Consider the following 17,351-nt stretch of genomic DNA (forward strand, 5'->3'; position numbering starts at 1 on the left):
TAGCCAGGGACAACCCTTTTGTTGCCATGGGTGCATACCGGCTGCACACCTGACCTCGGATTATCGTCTCATCCGAATCAGTGACTAGCGTCCAGACCACAATTCAAGGTAGTTTTTGTTTGTTTGTTTGTTTGGTGTTTTTTTTTGGGCGGGGGGGGGGGGCGGGGGGGGGGGGGGGGAGAGAAAATACTGGCAACTCTGCCGTGATTCGAACCAGTGCCGCGACGTTCAGATTCTCTCGCTTCCTATAGTAGGCGGACGCGTTACTTCAGTCTAGGCCATCACCCCATGAAGATGAACCATACATGGACATTTTCTCCTCGAACAGTGCGTGAACATTGTATACACCGGAACATTGCATGAACACTTTCTGCACGACATGAACGAGGCGGCATGATCGTTGATCATTACCTCATGATCATTGCATAAACGATTTCTACACAACAGGAACAACACATAAATATCATGTTTCCTAACGCGACATGAACTGTGCATGAAATTTTCCTACAATAAATGAACAAAGTATGTACCTTCACTACACGACACGAAAAAAGTACCTACAATAAGCTGCACAACACACACCTGTTGGAAAACACACCAACAATAAACACACATCTTGTAAACACGCCCAAACACTACATAACACACTAGCCACCGTGACAAAGTGGTTGGCGTCGCGGACTGCTGATGACTGGAAGGACGCAGATTCGATCCCCAGCGGAGATATTTGTTTTTTTCGGCCCGTGGCCGGCTCCTACTCAGAGCCCGCTGTGCTATGGGCTTAACTGTGAAGACTTATACCACAAAGTCGAGTATCATCTACTTCACGGATGCGTCTTTGGGTGTGTTGCTCAAATTTCATGACCAATCGTCAAGTGTCTCTATCTTTCAGGCTTTATTGACGCCAGGAAATCATTTTGAATGGAAGCGATGAGTACAGCCTTGTCACGAAGCCACAAACCTAAATGGAATTCCATAGCATCATCAACATCATCAATCTTCATCATCACTATTAAAAGAATAAAAATAACGATACATTTTTTTTAACGATTTCTATGGCCTTTCATGCCCTGCTCCCAATGTGACATCAGTTTCAACCCCCCTCCACTTCCGTGCTTGGGGTGAGTTCTGTCAAGGCCTTCAGTGTCAGCGGATTGTAGCGATCTCCCATTCTAGTGGCTCAGAGAGAGGGGTGGGGGCTGACGCTCACTCAGTCTGGCTCCGCAACTAGGCCATTATTGTCGTCAGCAGGGCGCTTAGCAGGTGGTGTCCTAAAAAAGTTAAACCAGACAAACGCTACTGAACTGACACCACGGAAGTGACTGAGCAGCAGTGCATTGTCTCCTCTGGTGTGTGGCCTCCTGGCGACCTAATTTTCCTGTGGACTGCCGACGATCGGACTGCCATAGATGAACCCGAGTGTGGCTGTGCATGAGGATCTCGGAATGAGTTGCGTGGGAGTGAAGTGATGCCACTGAAACGGTGCAGATGATAAGGCAGCAACAACAACAACAAAATAAAAGAATAGAAAAAAAAAGAAAATGAAAAAGCACATCACACACCTAGCTGTTGACAACACACCATAGTAAACGCTGCACACCTCACACATGTTGGAGACACGGCCAAAACTCACCGAGAAGGACCATCATGGACTTATGAAACTGCTGACCATAGATACTATACGAACTAATCATAGACAATAACAGCTATGAACTGACCATATACAGTCATTATATGAATTAACCATAGACACTAACAAATGTCAACTGACCTTCCCCAGTAGAGGGACGCTGCACAGAGCTGGCGCACAGGCAGGGTCACACTGTAGACTGACTGGATGTGCCACTGCCAGCGTACTGAACACACACACACACACACACACACAAGGAGGCAAACAGACAGACAAAGAGAGAGAAAGACAGAGACAGCTAGAGAGAGACAGAGACTGAGAGACAGGAGACAAGACAAAATTCGGAGATAAAACGGCAGATTTTATTTATTTTTTACATCCAGTCCCAGAAAGAGAGAGATTTCAGAGAGAGACTGGAGAGAGAGAGAGGGGGGCGGGGGTGGGGGGGGGATGAGATAGGGAAATGAGAGAGACAGACATACAGAAACGGAAAGAAAGTGAGAGTGCACGGCGATGGGAGATGAGTGTTGGTATGAATACCTAGACCTACAGTTCCGTCAAGAACGAATCCGTTTTCCACTAATTAAGTCTGCGTGTTTCTACTTGGTTTGTTTTCCAGGAAGAATATTGTACGGTGACCAGCTGGGGAAGGTTAAAACGACGGAAGGAGAACACTGGGCCCCGCTTTCCTATGCCAAAGCTCAGCCCAGCCGGTGACAGTGAATACGAAATCAACTGTCCCGATCGCCTTTTACATATTTTTATGGAGTACGTATTGGGCCACAAATACAACTGCGCACTGGAAGAAAACGTGTGGTTGTGAAAAATGGGTCTCTTTATCTCACACACACATACATTTCCACACGCACGATGCAGCTGCCCATCACCACTACATAATTATCGCTTAGTGTTGTCAGCGCTTCCGAACTATGCCAACTAAGTTACAGTCCAATCGGTTCCCATGCCTGTCAGCCTTGTGGATAATCCGACAAAATAGGAAAAAAAATTAAAGTGTTGTACAAATTTGTTGAATTAAAATGATAAACAAACAGAGAAATGAATGAATAAAATACATTTATAAAGGCCTCATAGTTCTGTAAAGAAAACGGTCAACTATGCACACGCACACAAATATAAAAGGTTCCTAGGCTTGTAGTTTTTCTCCCATTCAACCATGAATCCAAGCAAAATATAACTATCATTTCAAACGACAAGACAGTGCTGAAGAGTAATGCGAAGATCGTTAGTGCCGTTTTCCACAATCAAACAAATTGTCGTCTGTTCGTTTGCCGTTATCAACGCACATGCGTGGAAGTCACATCCGGTCTGCGGCGTCAGCGCAAGGCGATTTCCTGTGTTGAGGAATTATCGGTTTCCTGTTCGAGTTGACACCATCAGTCGTTGTCGCTAAGTGCGCCCCACAAATACGAATACAGAGCTGATAAATTCCGTCATTCGTATAGTTGGGACTAACACGTTTGCACATAGAATAATAGCGTCAGTGTATGTGACTGAATTTCAACCATCCTTATTGGTGGAGACTACTGAGTAGTTTTAATTATTATTGCATGTACCCAAGTCTTGCAAAACCGTATTTGCATGAAAAACAAAGCAATACAAAACAAAGCCAAATAAACAAACAAAAAAACACATGAAAACAGCAACAAAAAAGATTAAAATAACAAAAAAGCAAAACAGAAATTTGAAAATGAATTCACGCCTGGCCCTCACCCACCACACCAGCCGTGGGAACCGAGAAAAAAGACAAAGCACGAACAACAGCAGGCCAGTAAAATATATGGAGAAACTTTCATGAAAGTTGCCAAAAGTGACGTAAATGAGGGATTGGAAAAAGGGATGGGGGTGATGGTTGCACCACTGTATGGCGGAGCGTCACTAGGCTGAAAATGGGACATGTTTGATAACCTAGTTGACCTTTCACTGTGATCATGACCCTTCAGTGGTGATCGTGACCTTGCAGCTAGTGTTGATCATGACTTTTCAGTGTGGTCATGACCTATGTTGATCATGACTATGTTGACTGTGACCAATGTCATTAACCTTTCAGTGCTCATCATGACCTTGACCTTGACCTATGTTGACCATGACCTGTGTTGACCATGATCTATGTTGATCATGGCCTATATTGCCCATATGGCGTTTGAACTGGCACCCTGAAGTGAGCATGGACTTCAAGCATTGATCATGGCTCCTTTCATTGTCATGGTGATCATGATGTATGTTGATCATGATCCTAGTTGGTCATGACCTAATTTGACTTCTTTTTTTTTATATATATATATATGGCACCCTATGTTGATCATGATTTGTACTGATCATGACCTATGTTGGTCATGACCTTTGACCATGACCCGCGTCATGCTCATTCACGACAGTGCCGTTACTGGACCAGGTTGTCAGGGATGGATACAACACCCAAGCTTTGTCATGCTTCCTTTTTTTTTCTTTTTAATTCTGACTTTTACTTACAGTATGGACGTTGTTGCTATGACTCACACACACACGCACGCACGCACGCACACAGGCACACTGACACGCACGCACGAGCGCGTGCGCACACACGCACACTGAATAAAGCTCTCACAGCACTTCCTGGGAAAGACAGTGGCGGAAATATATATAATGATACGTTAGACTGGGGGATACGTTAGAACTAAGTGTCTGACAGTGTTAAGCATTGCCAGCTTGACAAAGAAAAAAAGTGCATGTGTTGTAGGGCATTGTTTCATTGTGACTGTGTGTCACGGTTTGAAAGATCCGTCCAAGATAACTATGTGTTCACTCCCTTTGTTTCTATTGGCCTTCTGCAGGATGTGCACAAAAATGTGGGCGGATTTTCTGTATTAACTTTATGGGTGGGTCGGTGATGGCTATATGGGCCAGTTTTTACGGGTGAAAGTCCGTGATGGCGATGGACTAATTAAGACCACTCTTAATGGGTGGAATTCCGTGATGGCTATGGGCTTTTAGGACCTGTTTTATGGGTGAAAGGCTTTGATGGCTATTGTCTAATTAGGATAAGTTTTTATGGGTGAAATTCCTTGATGGGTATGGGCTAATTAGGACCAATTTTACAGGTGAAATCTGTGATGGCTACGGGCTAATTAGGAACAATATGTATAGGTGAAAGTCTGTTAAGTCAGTTTTCATGGGTGAAAATCTGTGATGGTTATGGGGTAATTAGTACCCTTCCTTTCTGAGTGAAAGTTTGTGATGGTGGTGGGCTAATTATGACCGTCTTTGTGTGTGAAAGTCTGTAATGGCTATTGTCTGATTGGGGCAAGTTTCTTTCATGGGTGAATGTCCGTGATGGCTATCGGCTAATTTGGACCAGTTTTTATGGGTGAAAATTTGTGATGGCTATAGGCTATTAAGAACTATTTTCATCAGTGAAAGTCTGGACGTCTGTGGGCTAATTAGGACCAATTTTTATGGGTGAAAATCTGTTATGGTTGTGGGCTAATTAGGACCAGTTTTTATGGGTGGAAGTCTTGATAGCCATGATCTAATTAGGACCAATTTTTAAGGGTGGAAGTCTGTGCTGGCTATAGGCAAATTAGGACCAATTCTTATGGGTGAAATTCCGTGATGGCTGTGGGCTGATTAGCACTACTTTTTCCAACACTGAAACATTGAAAAAAAGGGGGAAAGAAACAATATTTTGCATGGTATCTTGATCATGAAGTTAGAAACATATCTCTTAATTTGTTGTGAGAAAAATTAGCAAATTATATAACTGTTCATCATTAGCACAGGTAAGTGGTCTTCAGAGAAACCCAAGTTTAATCTAGCTTTGCCAATCATACAGCAGTTGCAGGTCAACCATAAATCTTACATCAGCGATACACTACAGAGTAAAATGAATGATAGTTTTGAAATATGGAAGTTGGGGAAGAACACAGTGTTTTCCTGGCATAACTGCCAGATATTTGGTCAGTCAGTCATTGAAAGGCTGAGGATACTGTCAGCAGGAGTTAGAGGTTAGATCACAGTTTGAGTAATCCAGATGTATCTACACAAAGCCGGGACTGAACACATGGAAACAATTTTCAGTTGAGCTGATAGAGCAAAGTCTTCAACAAACAGTGAAGATTTGGAACGCTTTTGAGCAAAGTTAACAATATTATTGATTTTGAATGTTGAAGGAGAAACAACATGCAATGCTTTGTGGAACACCCAAATGCAGTTTGACAACACAAATTTCCCTGTGGTGTCATGAAATAATTTTTTTTTTTTAAACAAGAGCTTTTTAAAAAACATTTAGAATATTTTTTACATGGGCATATATTGGTAGTGCAGTTTATATGACCCAAATTGTCATCAGTAAAATGGTAATTCCTATCAGAACTCTGCGATCCCAATATGACTGATTATATTCTATAAACATTTAAGTTTTGAAAATGAATTGATAAAGATGTATAAAAATAATGATCTGGAGACAGGTTTGTGTAAGACAGAGTTCAGACTGATGTGGGCTGGATAAGGATCCATAGCAGGCTTGAAAAACAGACTTCAGTCAAATCTTTCAAAATACACATTGTACCTTCACACACACACACACACACACACACACACACACACACACACACTCACAAGGAATGTACATGTACACATTCACTTCTATTCACACTGAAATACACAGAATGAGATATTTTTTACCCTGTGTTGACAGTCTCTATCACACTGAAATGAACTTGTCACCTGTACTTCATACACACATCGAATCACAAAATAATATTACCCTTGCATACCTTCACTAACAATGCAACATTAGTGATCAAAACATTGTGTTCATTCACTTACCGGTTCACATACACATATACTATATACACCTGCTCAAATCCTTCACTTGTTCAAACCCTTTGAAGATAAAAAAGCAAAACTGGTGATGATATATTCTTCTAAAAAATGTTCACATCAAAAATAAAATGAACAATGTCACAGACAATCATGTTAATGCACTAGTGGAGAATAAAATCTGGAAACCTTCACAGCTGCACCACTGTGGTCAGGTAGTGTACAGAAGCACACACGTCCCTGTACATTTCACTGGTGAAGAACCAGTTATAGATCTGTACACACACACACATATATATATATATGTATATTTCACTCTTGTAGAAACAGTTCCACACATATCTGTAAACTTGTATACATTTCACAGAGACAGTTCCACACAGACCTGTACACATGTAATGCACACATTTCACCAAAAAAAAATTACATACAGATATGTGCACATGTATACATTTCACTTGTGTAGAAACAATTCCACACATATCTGTATACACGTATACATTTCACTGGTGCTGAAACAGTTGCACACAGACCAGACCAAATGTACACCTTTCACAAAAACAGTCAAACACAGATCTAAACACACATATACACTTCACTGTATACTGGAGCATACACCTTTCACATTCTGCTTGCATTGTAGAATACATATAGCAGTTATAGACACACCCTTACACACTGACCTAACATTACAAAACATAGATGCCAGTTGAACACACTCTTTCACACTCACCTAACGATACAGAATCTATTGACAGCAGTTGTAGACACACCCTTACACACTGACCTAATGATACAGAATCTATTGATGGTACACACACCCTTACACACTGACCTAATGATACAGAATCTATTGATGGTACACACACCCTTACACACTGACCTAATGATAATGAATCTATTGATGGCAGTTATAGACACACCCTTACACACTGACCTAATGATACAGAATCTATTGATGGCAGTTGTAGACACACCCTTACACACTGACCTAATGATACAGAATCTACTGATGGCAGTTGTAGACACACCCTTACACACTCACCTAACGATACAGAATCTATTGATGGTACACACACCCTTACACACTGACCTAATGATACAGAATCTATTGATGGTACACACACCCTTACACACTGACCTAATGATACAGAATCTATTGATGGCAGTTGTAGACACACCCTTACACACTGACCTAATGATACAGAATCTATTGACGACAGTTGTACACACACCCTTATACACTGACCTAATGATACAGAATCTACTGATGGCAGTGGTACACACACCTTTACGTACTGACCTAACGATACAGAATAAAGATGGCAGTTGTACACACACCTTTACACACTGACCTAACGATACAGAATAAAGATAGCAGTTGTGCACACACCTTTACACACTGACCTAACGATACAGAATAAAGATGGCAGTTGTACACACACCTTTACACACTGACCTAACGATACAGAATAAAGATGGCAGTTGTACACACACCTTTACACACTGACCTAACGATACAGAATAAAGATAGCAGTTGTGCACACACCTTTACACACTGACCTAACGATACAGAATAAAGATGGCAGTGGTAGACTCAAACTCACACACTGACCTCACTGAGCAGAATGCAGCCGCTGCAAAGACACCCTGATCCATTCCTGTCTTTTACCCCTCACTGTCCTTCACACCACCCTTCCACACCACTCGCCCCCTTCACTGGGCGGAGCAGACAATGACAGCATCCAAAATTTCTATACCCCACAAGTAGAAGACATTTGCAGTAAAATATCTGTGCGTTCCTCCTCCCCCCCCCCCCCCCAACCCCCTCCCCCAACAACCACATCCGTTATTGGGTGGACAGATGACAACTCCAGCAAAATGTCCATATACCCTCCCTCCAAACCTTCCTTATTGATTGGAACATAGGTTAACGGTACCCTCCCCTCCTCACACCTCCCTCACTGGATAAACAGAGGACAACTGCTGCAAATTGTCCATTCAATCCCCCACCCCCACCCTCCTGTTTTGGGTGGAACAGAGGATGACTGCAGCAAAATGTCCATATCCCCTTCCCCACAACTTCCTCACTAGCTGGAACATAGGACAACAGAAGCAAAATGTCCGTACCCCCCCTCCCCCACCTCCCAGAACAGAGGATGACTTCAGCAAAATGTCAGTACACCTTCCCCCACACCCCCACCTCCTTCAGCAGGTGAACAAAGGACAACAGCTACAAAACGTACATACACCCTCCCTTCCCCCAACCTTTTTCACTGGGTGGAACAGAAGACAACTGCAGCAAAATGTTCATCCCCCCCCCCCACCTCCCTCACTGGGTAAACAAGAGGACAATGGAAACAAAATGTCTGTACACTCCCCCCCTTCCCTCCTCAAACCACCTCCCACACTGGGTAAACAGAGGACGACTGCAGCAAAATGTCTGTTCACCCTCCCCCACACCCCCTCACAGGGTGGAGCATAGAACGACAGCAGCAAAATGTCCATATACGCCCCCTACCCTGCTCCTCACCCACACCCTGTAGTCCTTCCCCTCCCTGACCCCCTCCCTGACCTTCACCTTGACAGTGTCCCCTCCCTCGACCTCCATCACCTGAGCGTCTCCTCCGGGCTGTCCTACCTGCTGCAGAACAACGGTGTAGTCGTGCCCCACCCCCACGCTCCCAACTGCTGCCTCCCATGGCGGCCCCCACTCCAGCACCAAGGCAGGACGTCCCTCAGAGCGTTCCACCGAGCAACGCAGGCTGTGGGGGGGTCCGGGGTGATCAGGCGACTGGGACTGGGACTGCCCACCATCTCGACCCACCTCAACCAAGGGAAATGACTCCTGCAGGGCGGAGGAGACAAGGGAGAGCACCTCGGGGATGTGGACACGGGTGTCCTGGAAGATGTGGTACAGCCAGGATGGATCTTCACAGCACAGGTGTTGGGGTACTTCCGTCTGTGGATTTAAGCACAATATGCCATGTTATGTAATAGAACTTCAACTTTAGCCCCTGTTATAATATAGTGCTTCAACCCTGGTTCATGTTGTAATATAAAACTTCAACCCTTGTCCATGTCATGATACAGAATTGTACTTCAACCCTGGTTCATGTTGTAATATAGAACTTCAACCATAGTCCATGTTATAATACAGTATTTCAATATTAGGCATAGGAAGCGAGAGAATCTGAGCATGCTGGTTTGAATCACAGCTCAGCTGCCGATATTTTCTCCCCCTCCACTAGACCTTAAGTGGTGGTCTGGGCGCTAGTCATTCGGATGAGACGATAAACCGAGGTCCCATGTGCAGCATGCACTTAGCTCACATAAAAGAACCCACGGCAACAAAAGAGTTGTTCCTGGCAAAATTCTGTAGAAAAATTCACTTCGATAGGAAATCAAATAAAACTGCACCCAGGAAAAAAAAAAGAAAAAAAAAAGTGGGTGGCGCTGTAGTATAGTGACATGCTCTCCCTGGGGAGAGCAGCCCGAATTTCACACAGAGAAATCTGTTGGGATAAAAAGAAATACAAATACAAAATACAAATGTTATAATATAACACTTAAGCCTTGGTCAATGTTACCACATAGTACTTGAATCCTAGTCGATGCCAAAATATATTACTTCCATCTGTGGATCAGCCCAATCCTAGACCATGTAAGACATAGTACTTCAATACACGGTCCATGTTGTAATATAGCACTTCAATATTAGTCCATGTTATAATACAGCACATCAGCCCTGGTCCATGTTAAGTTAATTCACCCCCAGTCATTGCCATAATATACTTCCATTTGTGGATCAGCCCAATCTTAGACCATGTAAAACATGGTACTTCAACCCCGGTCCATGTCTGTGTAAAATATAGTACTTCAATCCCAGTGCACGTATTAATATATTACCTCAACCCTTGTCCTTGTCATGATATATATAACTTCCATCAAACCAACCAGTCGACTACACTCACACGCAGAAAGAGGCACACACTGAACACACACCTGGGACACTATTTCCTGCTGCTGCTGTGGAGGCAGATGCTGAATACCGCCGACTTCTGCCAGCCAATCAGGATGAGGCAGTGACCTGTCTGCGTCCTGATTGGTCCAGGCCCGGTAGGCCAGCAGCATGCCAGGTAAGGCGCTAAGCGTAGCGTAGGGAGCGTAGTGGTGTGGAGGCACAGCGTAGGGAAACAGCTCCACAACCACACTGCCTTGTGGGAGGAACGCCGCCAGTGCCAGCAGTGACCCGTGCATTCCCACAATGCCCCGGGAGCTGTGGATGATGGGAAGGATGTCTGCCAGGTGATGCGTCTCCAGGCTGACAGTCATCACCTGAGGAGTGTGGACAACTTATAATATATATATGTGTGTGTGTGTGTGTGTGTGTGCACGCGTGTGATTTGTGTACGTGTGATTGTGATCGTGCATTTAGAAAACAAATCGCACACACAAACCCACAAATCTACACAAACATATACATGCTCAGACACACACAAACACGCTCATATAAACAAATTCATGTACACGCACAAACACACACAAACACCCACAAACACACTGATACAAACACACCCACACACTAACACATGCACACACTGACAAACAAGCACACACACACACACACACACACACACACACACTGTCACTGGTGTGAACCACTGACCTTGACCCTGAACTCTTTGCTGAGCGCCAGCACCAGGTCCATCTCGTTGAGGATGCGGCGTGTCTCCTTGCGGGAGATGAGAACCAGGTGCCCCCCCTCCCCACACAGCTCACAGCGCCGGGCAAAGCGGTCCAGCAGATAGGAGGCAGCGCTGTGGATGTGATGGGACTGAACCTGCACGTCTGGAAGGGGACCCTGGGGACTGAAAAAGCCGTACTGGTACCACGTCATCATCTTCGCCAACCCCACCTGTGCCTCAGAGAAGCACACCAGACTGTTGGGCATGCCTGCTTTTGCCACACTGGCCGTCAAACTGCCAGAAGTAAACGTGCCGTTTGCAGCAAACACGTCATACAGGTCATAGAATTCTCCTTCACTGTTTTCATCAGCTAAGAAAAGCGAGACAGGGAACTTTTTGCTCTCTGTGTCTGGTTTAATGTGGAGAGACATCAGGGTATGAAACAGAGGGAAAATGTCGTCATGAAGAGCGTGCATGATGTTGTCAGGTTTGAAGCGTTTAAAGATGACGGTCACGCCGGGAATGGTGGCAATGTTGAAGCGTGGAAGTGTGGAGGCTGGCTGAGTGAGGTAGGTGAACAGCTTGGCGTTGTGACCGGCCACTGTGCTCATCTCCAACACGGCTTCCCCCCGGGACGCTTCAGGAGGAACATTGTCCAGCCTGCTGTGGGCACTGAAGAAAAAGACAAACTGCTGTGTCTCTGGCTGGAAACACAGGTGCTGAAAGCGACACATCCTGTCTGACAGTGACTGTCCAGTACACTGCGCCGAAGATCCCCTCTCCGCCATGTCCTCCTTCTCCTTGTCAGTCATCCACTGCAGTTTCACTTTGCCAAATGCAGGATGAGGAGCTTCTTCATCCTCCGCTGTCTCTTCTTCCCACTCCTCAAAGTCCTCCTCATAGTCGTCCAACGTTTGAAATGACAGGTCCACATTATGTGGCAAAAAGTCTGTTTTGAGACTGCCACTGATGCTTGTCACAATGACATCCACATCGTTTTCCCTGTCACTGTGTCTTATGAGAGAGCCTTGGTAAAAGTCATTGTCATCATCGTCAGCTTCTACTCTGCCGGCCTGGACACTGTAGCTGGTCTCCATGGTGCTGAAGCTGACTGCCAATGAAGGGGACGGCTCAACTTTCTCCAGAGATTCACTGGTCCCTTGAACGCTGACTGACGTGCTGGGGGCAGTGTCTGTACGGCCATCCACCCACTCCCCAGCCCATTCCCCACTCCTCCCACCCTGAGGGTCTGCCCGGACTGTCGGCACAGATGACTGCATGGCAGCTTGAGTCACAGAGGTTGTCTCAATGTGTGTTGATGCTGTGCTTCCTTCTATCTCTATCACAGTACCGCCATTGTCTCCACTGTGGTCCAATGTTCGACCAAATTCATCCACAGGAAAATCAGTGGATCCAGACGTCTCAGCATGTAGCTCAGAACTCGTTGCCGAAGGTGGTGAATGTTGTTGTTGTTGAGAAAACATTTGGAAGTGCGTCTTAGTGTCAGTGGGAGACATGTGCACATCAGTGTGGACGTGCAGATGGTGGTGAGTGTCACTGGACTGGGCAGAACACGGACACAGCTGCTGCTGTACAGAGGCATGAGGCGGAGACTCCAGGCTGTGACAGGCAAGCTGCAACTGTCTCAGCTCCAGCTGCACATGGCTGTGGGAGCTCCTCAGCTCCATGTATTTCTTCACCAGGACACAGATGATGACCATGCACACAGCATGCGTCACATGGTGAAGGGACAACATGGTGGTGGTGGTGGTGGTGACTGTGATGTCTCTTCCTTATATCTGCTCTTCCTTTTCCACCTTCACCTGAATCAACAACAAAAAAGTTAATAACAATGCATACTAAACTGACAGTGTCACAATGAGAAGACAAAGAACGGTTTTTTGCACCAACATCAAGTGTCAAGTGAAAAGTAGATGAACACACACAAAAATGCAGGCCATCCCCATTTTCTCTTTTGAAAAATAAACTCCATTAAAGATTAATCACAGAAAAACATGGAGAACAACATCAATAATCCACTTCATATACCTTTTGAAAAGAAGCAGTAAACAATTATCTTGACAGGATATTATCCAGTAATGTATCAGTATTTCAATCTGATCAAGGATGAATTCTGTTGACAAGTACATCAAACATTTACTGAAATATTACCTCACATAGTGTTTAAGCCTTCCCTCCCCCATAAAAAAAAGGCGTCACTAACAAAGATAAATTTCTATCTTGCATGAGAATGGTGATACACATTTAGAATCATTTGCCGTCTTCTTATCTTTCACTTTATTACATGTTGATACATTTCTTCAATTTCTTTCAGTGGTGGCTGTGGAATCAGTGTACTGACACTGAGACAGAAAATGAACTGCTGAGACCTGTGGCTGTGGAATCAGTATACTGACACTGAAACAGAAAACGAACTGCTGACACCTGTGGCTGTGGAATCAGTGTACTGACACTGCTTTAGGCTGACTGCCAGCCACAGCTGATGAGCCCAGACTGTCCACAGGATCTAAACAACTTGTAAACTTTGCTATTCTATGTGCACTAATACACAAGAAGAGGGCTTTAGTACCTGCAGATCTGAACATCTGTTTCTTTTCGTAAAATTTGCTGCTGCCTGGATCTGAACAGTGATCTTGATGACTGAAATACAGCGCAATGGTTTAATCACTCAGCTGTCATGCACCCAGTCATGGTCACATTGCCTTGCAGGTGTATTTATAAGAAAAAAACAACTCAGCTACAGGAGTAAATCAAGACATGGAATCAGAAGTTGAGCCTTGCTGGGTATCAATGGGAGAGAGAGAGAGAGAGAGAGAGAGAGAGAGAGAGAGAGAGAACAACTACAGGAGTAAACCCATATTTAGAAGTGGAGCTCCCATGAGTGTTGGTGCTAACACCTAAGTCTTGCATTCAACCAGTATGGCTCTGCTGAAGCTCTCTCTCTCTCTCCCCACACACACACACTGATGACTGGGCAACCCACACAAAATGCTCAAGCTCACGCCAAGGGGACACTTTATCCTCGCCCGTAAAAGCTTCGTGTAACATGAGGGGCAAAACTTATAATCATGGTATGAAAGTCAGGCACAAAGCAATGGCGATGGATACAAAATCGAGTTAATTAGGCTAATCATCTTCACAGAAACATCACTGTCATTATCGGCTCAACAGAACGAATCAAGATTGATGGCGAAACAAAATTGGGTATATATCAAATCGCCCTATGTAAACAGGACAACAATACACAGCATATGCCAGGAAAACAGATTAAGAGATCAAGGCTGACACAAATACTGACATGACTGACGAAAGTGAAACAAGCAGTCGTGGAATCGACGACAGCCATGATGAGGTGAGGGTCATTTGTACCGGAAGTAATCTTGCCCAAAAATGTACAGGTCAAAGTTCACAGTCATGTCTTTTCAGAGTACAAACAGTAGGCCTAAACCTTTTTGATGTTTTCTTTTATTGTGTTATAAAAATATAGCTTTATTGTGTTATAAAAATATAGCTGCTTTGATCAGCAGATGAGATTCATACCAGGTGCATGTGAGAAGAGCGAAAAGAGGCATGATCTATGGACTATTTGTGTTCCTACGCCTTGATAACATGGTTGAGAGGCCAAGCAGACGATTGAAAAAAGTAAATAGCGGGATGCTTTTTAAGGAAAACTTTTAAATACGCAAACCCAGATCATATGTCACAACACGGCTGGTGTTTTAATGGAATTGTTCATACTTGAAAGCTAATTTGTTCTGTGTGAATGCGCGTACGTGCACGTTAGCACGTTTAGTGCAACTGACAATAACTGATATAAACGTCACAGTAAAATGGATCAGTACAACATTGGAACATTTCAAAATACTTGAATCAAAATCAAGTAGAACAGACACACAACTTCATGCTGAAGCTACCCAGCAGTCACATAGGTAAGTGAATGGTGCACCGCAGAAACTAACCGGTGCCATCGCAGAGAAGTACCCAAATTGCAGTCCAGCCGTTTGACATGTAAACTGACGGCACAACACGACTGAGACTGAAGAACTGTGTCACAATTCATTTTGCCGTTGCTGCTGTGGCACAGAACTCCCGAGGATTCAAAGATGCGACCATCCTCCCATCCCCTACGCTGCCCATAAAACAACAACAACAACAACAACAACAAAATGACCCTTACAGAAGGGACTCGAGGTAGGCTCAGTGAAGTACTGCACTGTAGCGCCGCAATGCTCTCCTCAGTCATCCAGTCAAGAGGAACTATCGCAGAGATTCTCTCTCTCTCTCTCTCTCCCTCTCGGTCCCTCCGACAGTCTTACTAAGCCCATTATATTGCCACAGAAAAGGCACTGAGCCGGCTGTTGGGCACGGTTTGAGTGAGTAACAGAGATGTGGTGATCATAGTTCCGGCTTCCCATCACCCCCGCCCCCCGGGCCTCCCCCGCCCTTAGTTTTTGTTTTTCCTTTTTCTTCAGTTCTCATCACGAGTCTTTCAAAGTGTCTGGATCAAGACGCTATGTTTAAATTGTGCATCGCATCATGAGGATATTTTGGGTCTTTCTGCAGGTTGGCGGATGTATCATGACTCCCGGCGGCCTCTGTAATATAGGCTTCTCCGGTCAGGGGTCTTCCGCGGAATCAGTCAAGCACTGAGCGCCGCGGGGATTGATGGAGATCTATCAGTTCACTAGTTATCCAGCTGCCGTCAGTGCTAGCTGTTTGTTCAGTTTGAAAATAATCAGTCGTCAGTAACGAAAAGGCCTCAGTCTGCATGGCATAAAGTATTCAATAAAGTTCATTTCGATACTGATGAGAGAGAGAGAGAGAGATAGCTTGGATCCATTAAAAAAAATAAAGTAAATCAGTAAACTGACTAAATAAGTAAGTTCAAGTTTATAAACAGAATAACTTGCACAAAATATGTATAAGACAAAACTGTAAAAATCAGCGCCGGATTTAACTCAAGTTCACTGGCTCAAGTTGCTCGCACGCGCCCGGCGGTACAGCGCACGCGCCGGCACACACTCAGTGACACACACACACCGTAGTCACACACACACACACACACACACACAAACACACTCACACACACACACACACACACACACACACACACACACACACACACACACACAATTAACAATTCCAATATGTTATTTGCTGTTGCAGAAGGTTTGCTGCGTAGTCCAATAGGACATTTGTTATAGTTGTTTGATGTTGGCGTTTATAACGTTTCCATTTTCCCTAGCGTTGTCTCTCCCTATTCACCCTCCACACATACACACACTCCTTTTTACCCCCACCCCGTCCCACAACCCCTACCCCCACGGTTTTGTTGTTGTTGTTGTTGTCTAATATCACTTCAAGTGGAAAGACGTTAAACAGGCTGAAGACGAACACACACCCACACACACACACACACACACACACACACACACACACAAACACACACACGACTGAAACACACACATACACACACAATACACCCCAGCGCTCGCTCGTCTAATAATTGACACTTACATTAGAACTGAACCAGATTTTACCTGTTTCCCCCCTCATCTTTCCCCGCCTTCCCTCCCACCCCTCCACTTCATCGCACTCCCCTCCCACCTCGTTCTTGGCCTTGACATCAGTAACAGAGACAGACAGAGAGACAGAGAGGAGGGGGGTGAGGGAGAGGTAGTTTAGTTTTCAGTGGCCTAGATGTTTTCTTCAACATTATCTGCGGAGACCTAAGCGGGCTCGAGAAGTTCCGTGTCTTTCCGTCATGTGCATGTTGTTTTGTCCAATCCAATGTGCCGACACTTGAGATCCGGCTTGTCCCCTCCCCCACCCTCTCCCCGCCCCCTCCTCCTCTCCCATACTTTTTACACACCACCCCGTTTTCGATGTTAATGGGAGGAGGAAAAAAAAAATCACATTGAAGACTTCGGCTTAAATTAAGGCCACGGAACATGTGCGAAAAGATGTGGAGGGCTCCCATGTTAAAATCCGAGGCATCGGAAGGCGGTGCTTTGCTGTCAAACTTTTTTTTTTTTTTTTTTTTTTTTTACCCGCGCGATTGACCCGAAAGAGGGGCGTGTAGATTGTTTATCTTCTGGAGGCGTTGTGAACAGAGGCCCAACTTTTTTTCTTTTCTTTTCTTTTTTCTTTTTTTTCTTCTTCTCTCCCCAATCGTTGGTCTCGTGACGAAGGTG

The 17,351-nt window shown here is 44.7% G+C and overlaps 2 protein-coding genes across 7 annotated transcripts in view; both read right to left on the reverse strand.

Annotated features, from left to right (window-relative positions):
* The window catches only part of LOC143300847 (neuropeptides capa receptor-like), a 15,357-nt gene extending 13,465 nt beyond the window's left edge, over positions 1-1,892 (reverse strand). Inside the window, exon 1 of one of the 2 annotated variants that reach the window (XM_076614789.1) lies at positions 1,772-1,892. The gene's annotated coding sequence lies outside the window, so the exon portion shown is untranslated. The remainder of the gene's footprint in view (positions 1-1,771) is intronic. The other variant, XM_076614786.1, reaches the window with a different exon arrangement.
* A 6,906-nt stretch (positions 1,893-8,798) lies between these two features.
* On the reverse strand, positions 8,799-17,312 carry LOC143300842 (protein O-linked-mannose beta-1,4-N-acetylglucosaminyltransferase 2-like). 5 transcript variants are annotated; one of them, XM_076614778.1, is made up of 5 exons: positions 14,456-14,506; positions 13,727-13,797; positions 11,118-12,959; positions 10,454-10,786; positions 8,799-9,410 (listed from the first exon to the last, which is right to left on the reverse strand). In XM_076614778.1, exons 3-5 carry the CDS (start codon positions 12,891-12,893, stop codon positions 8,916-8,918), a joined length of 2,604 nt encoding a protein of 867 aa, XP_076470893.1. In that variant the 5' UTR covers positions 12,894-12,959; positions 13,727-13,797; positions 14,456-14,506; the 3' UTR covers positions 8,799-8,915. The 5 variants fall into 5 exon arrangements, with proteins under 5 accessions (XP_076470893.1, XP_076470895.1, XP_076470894.1 ...); XM_076614780.1 differs by lacking the exons at positions 13,727-13,797; positions 14,456-14,506 and adding an exon at positions 17,208-17,312; XM_076614779.1 differs by lacking the exons at positions 13,727-13,797; positions 14,456-14,506 and adding an exon at positions 15,335-15,487.
* Between the last annotated feature and the right edge of the window lie 39 nt (positions 17,313-17,351).

Source organism: Babylonia areolata, chromosome 26 (genome assembly GCF_041734735.1).
Source record: "Babylonia areolata isolate BAREFJ2019XMU chromosome 26, ASM4173473v1, whole genome shotgun sequence".
NCBI classification, from domain to species: Eukaryota; Metazoa; Mollusca; class Gastropoda; order Neogastropoda; family Buccinidae; genus Babylonia; species Babylonia areolata.

What these genes read in the sequence shown, in the direction of transcription:
- LOC143300842 (XM_076614780.1), bottom strand. Translation starts at nt 12,893, where the DNA reads ATGTTGTCCCTTCACCATGTGACGCATGCTGTGTGCATGGTCATCATC. An exon ending in GCAAAGAGTTCAGGGTCAAG is followed by an intron (nt 10,787 to 11,117) that starts GTCAGTGGTTCA and finishes CACACTCCTCAG; the next exon opens with GTGATGACTGTCAGCCTGGA. An exon ending in AGCAGGAAATAGTGTCCCAG is followed by an intron (nt 9,411 to 10,453) that starts GTGTGTGTTCAG and finishes TTAAATCCACAG; the next exon opens with ACGGAAGTACCCCAACACCT.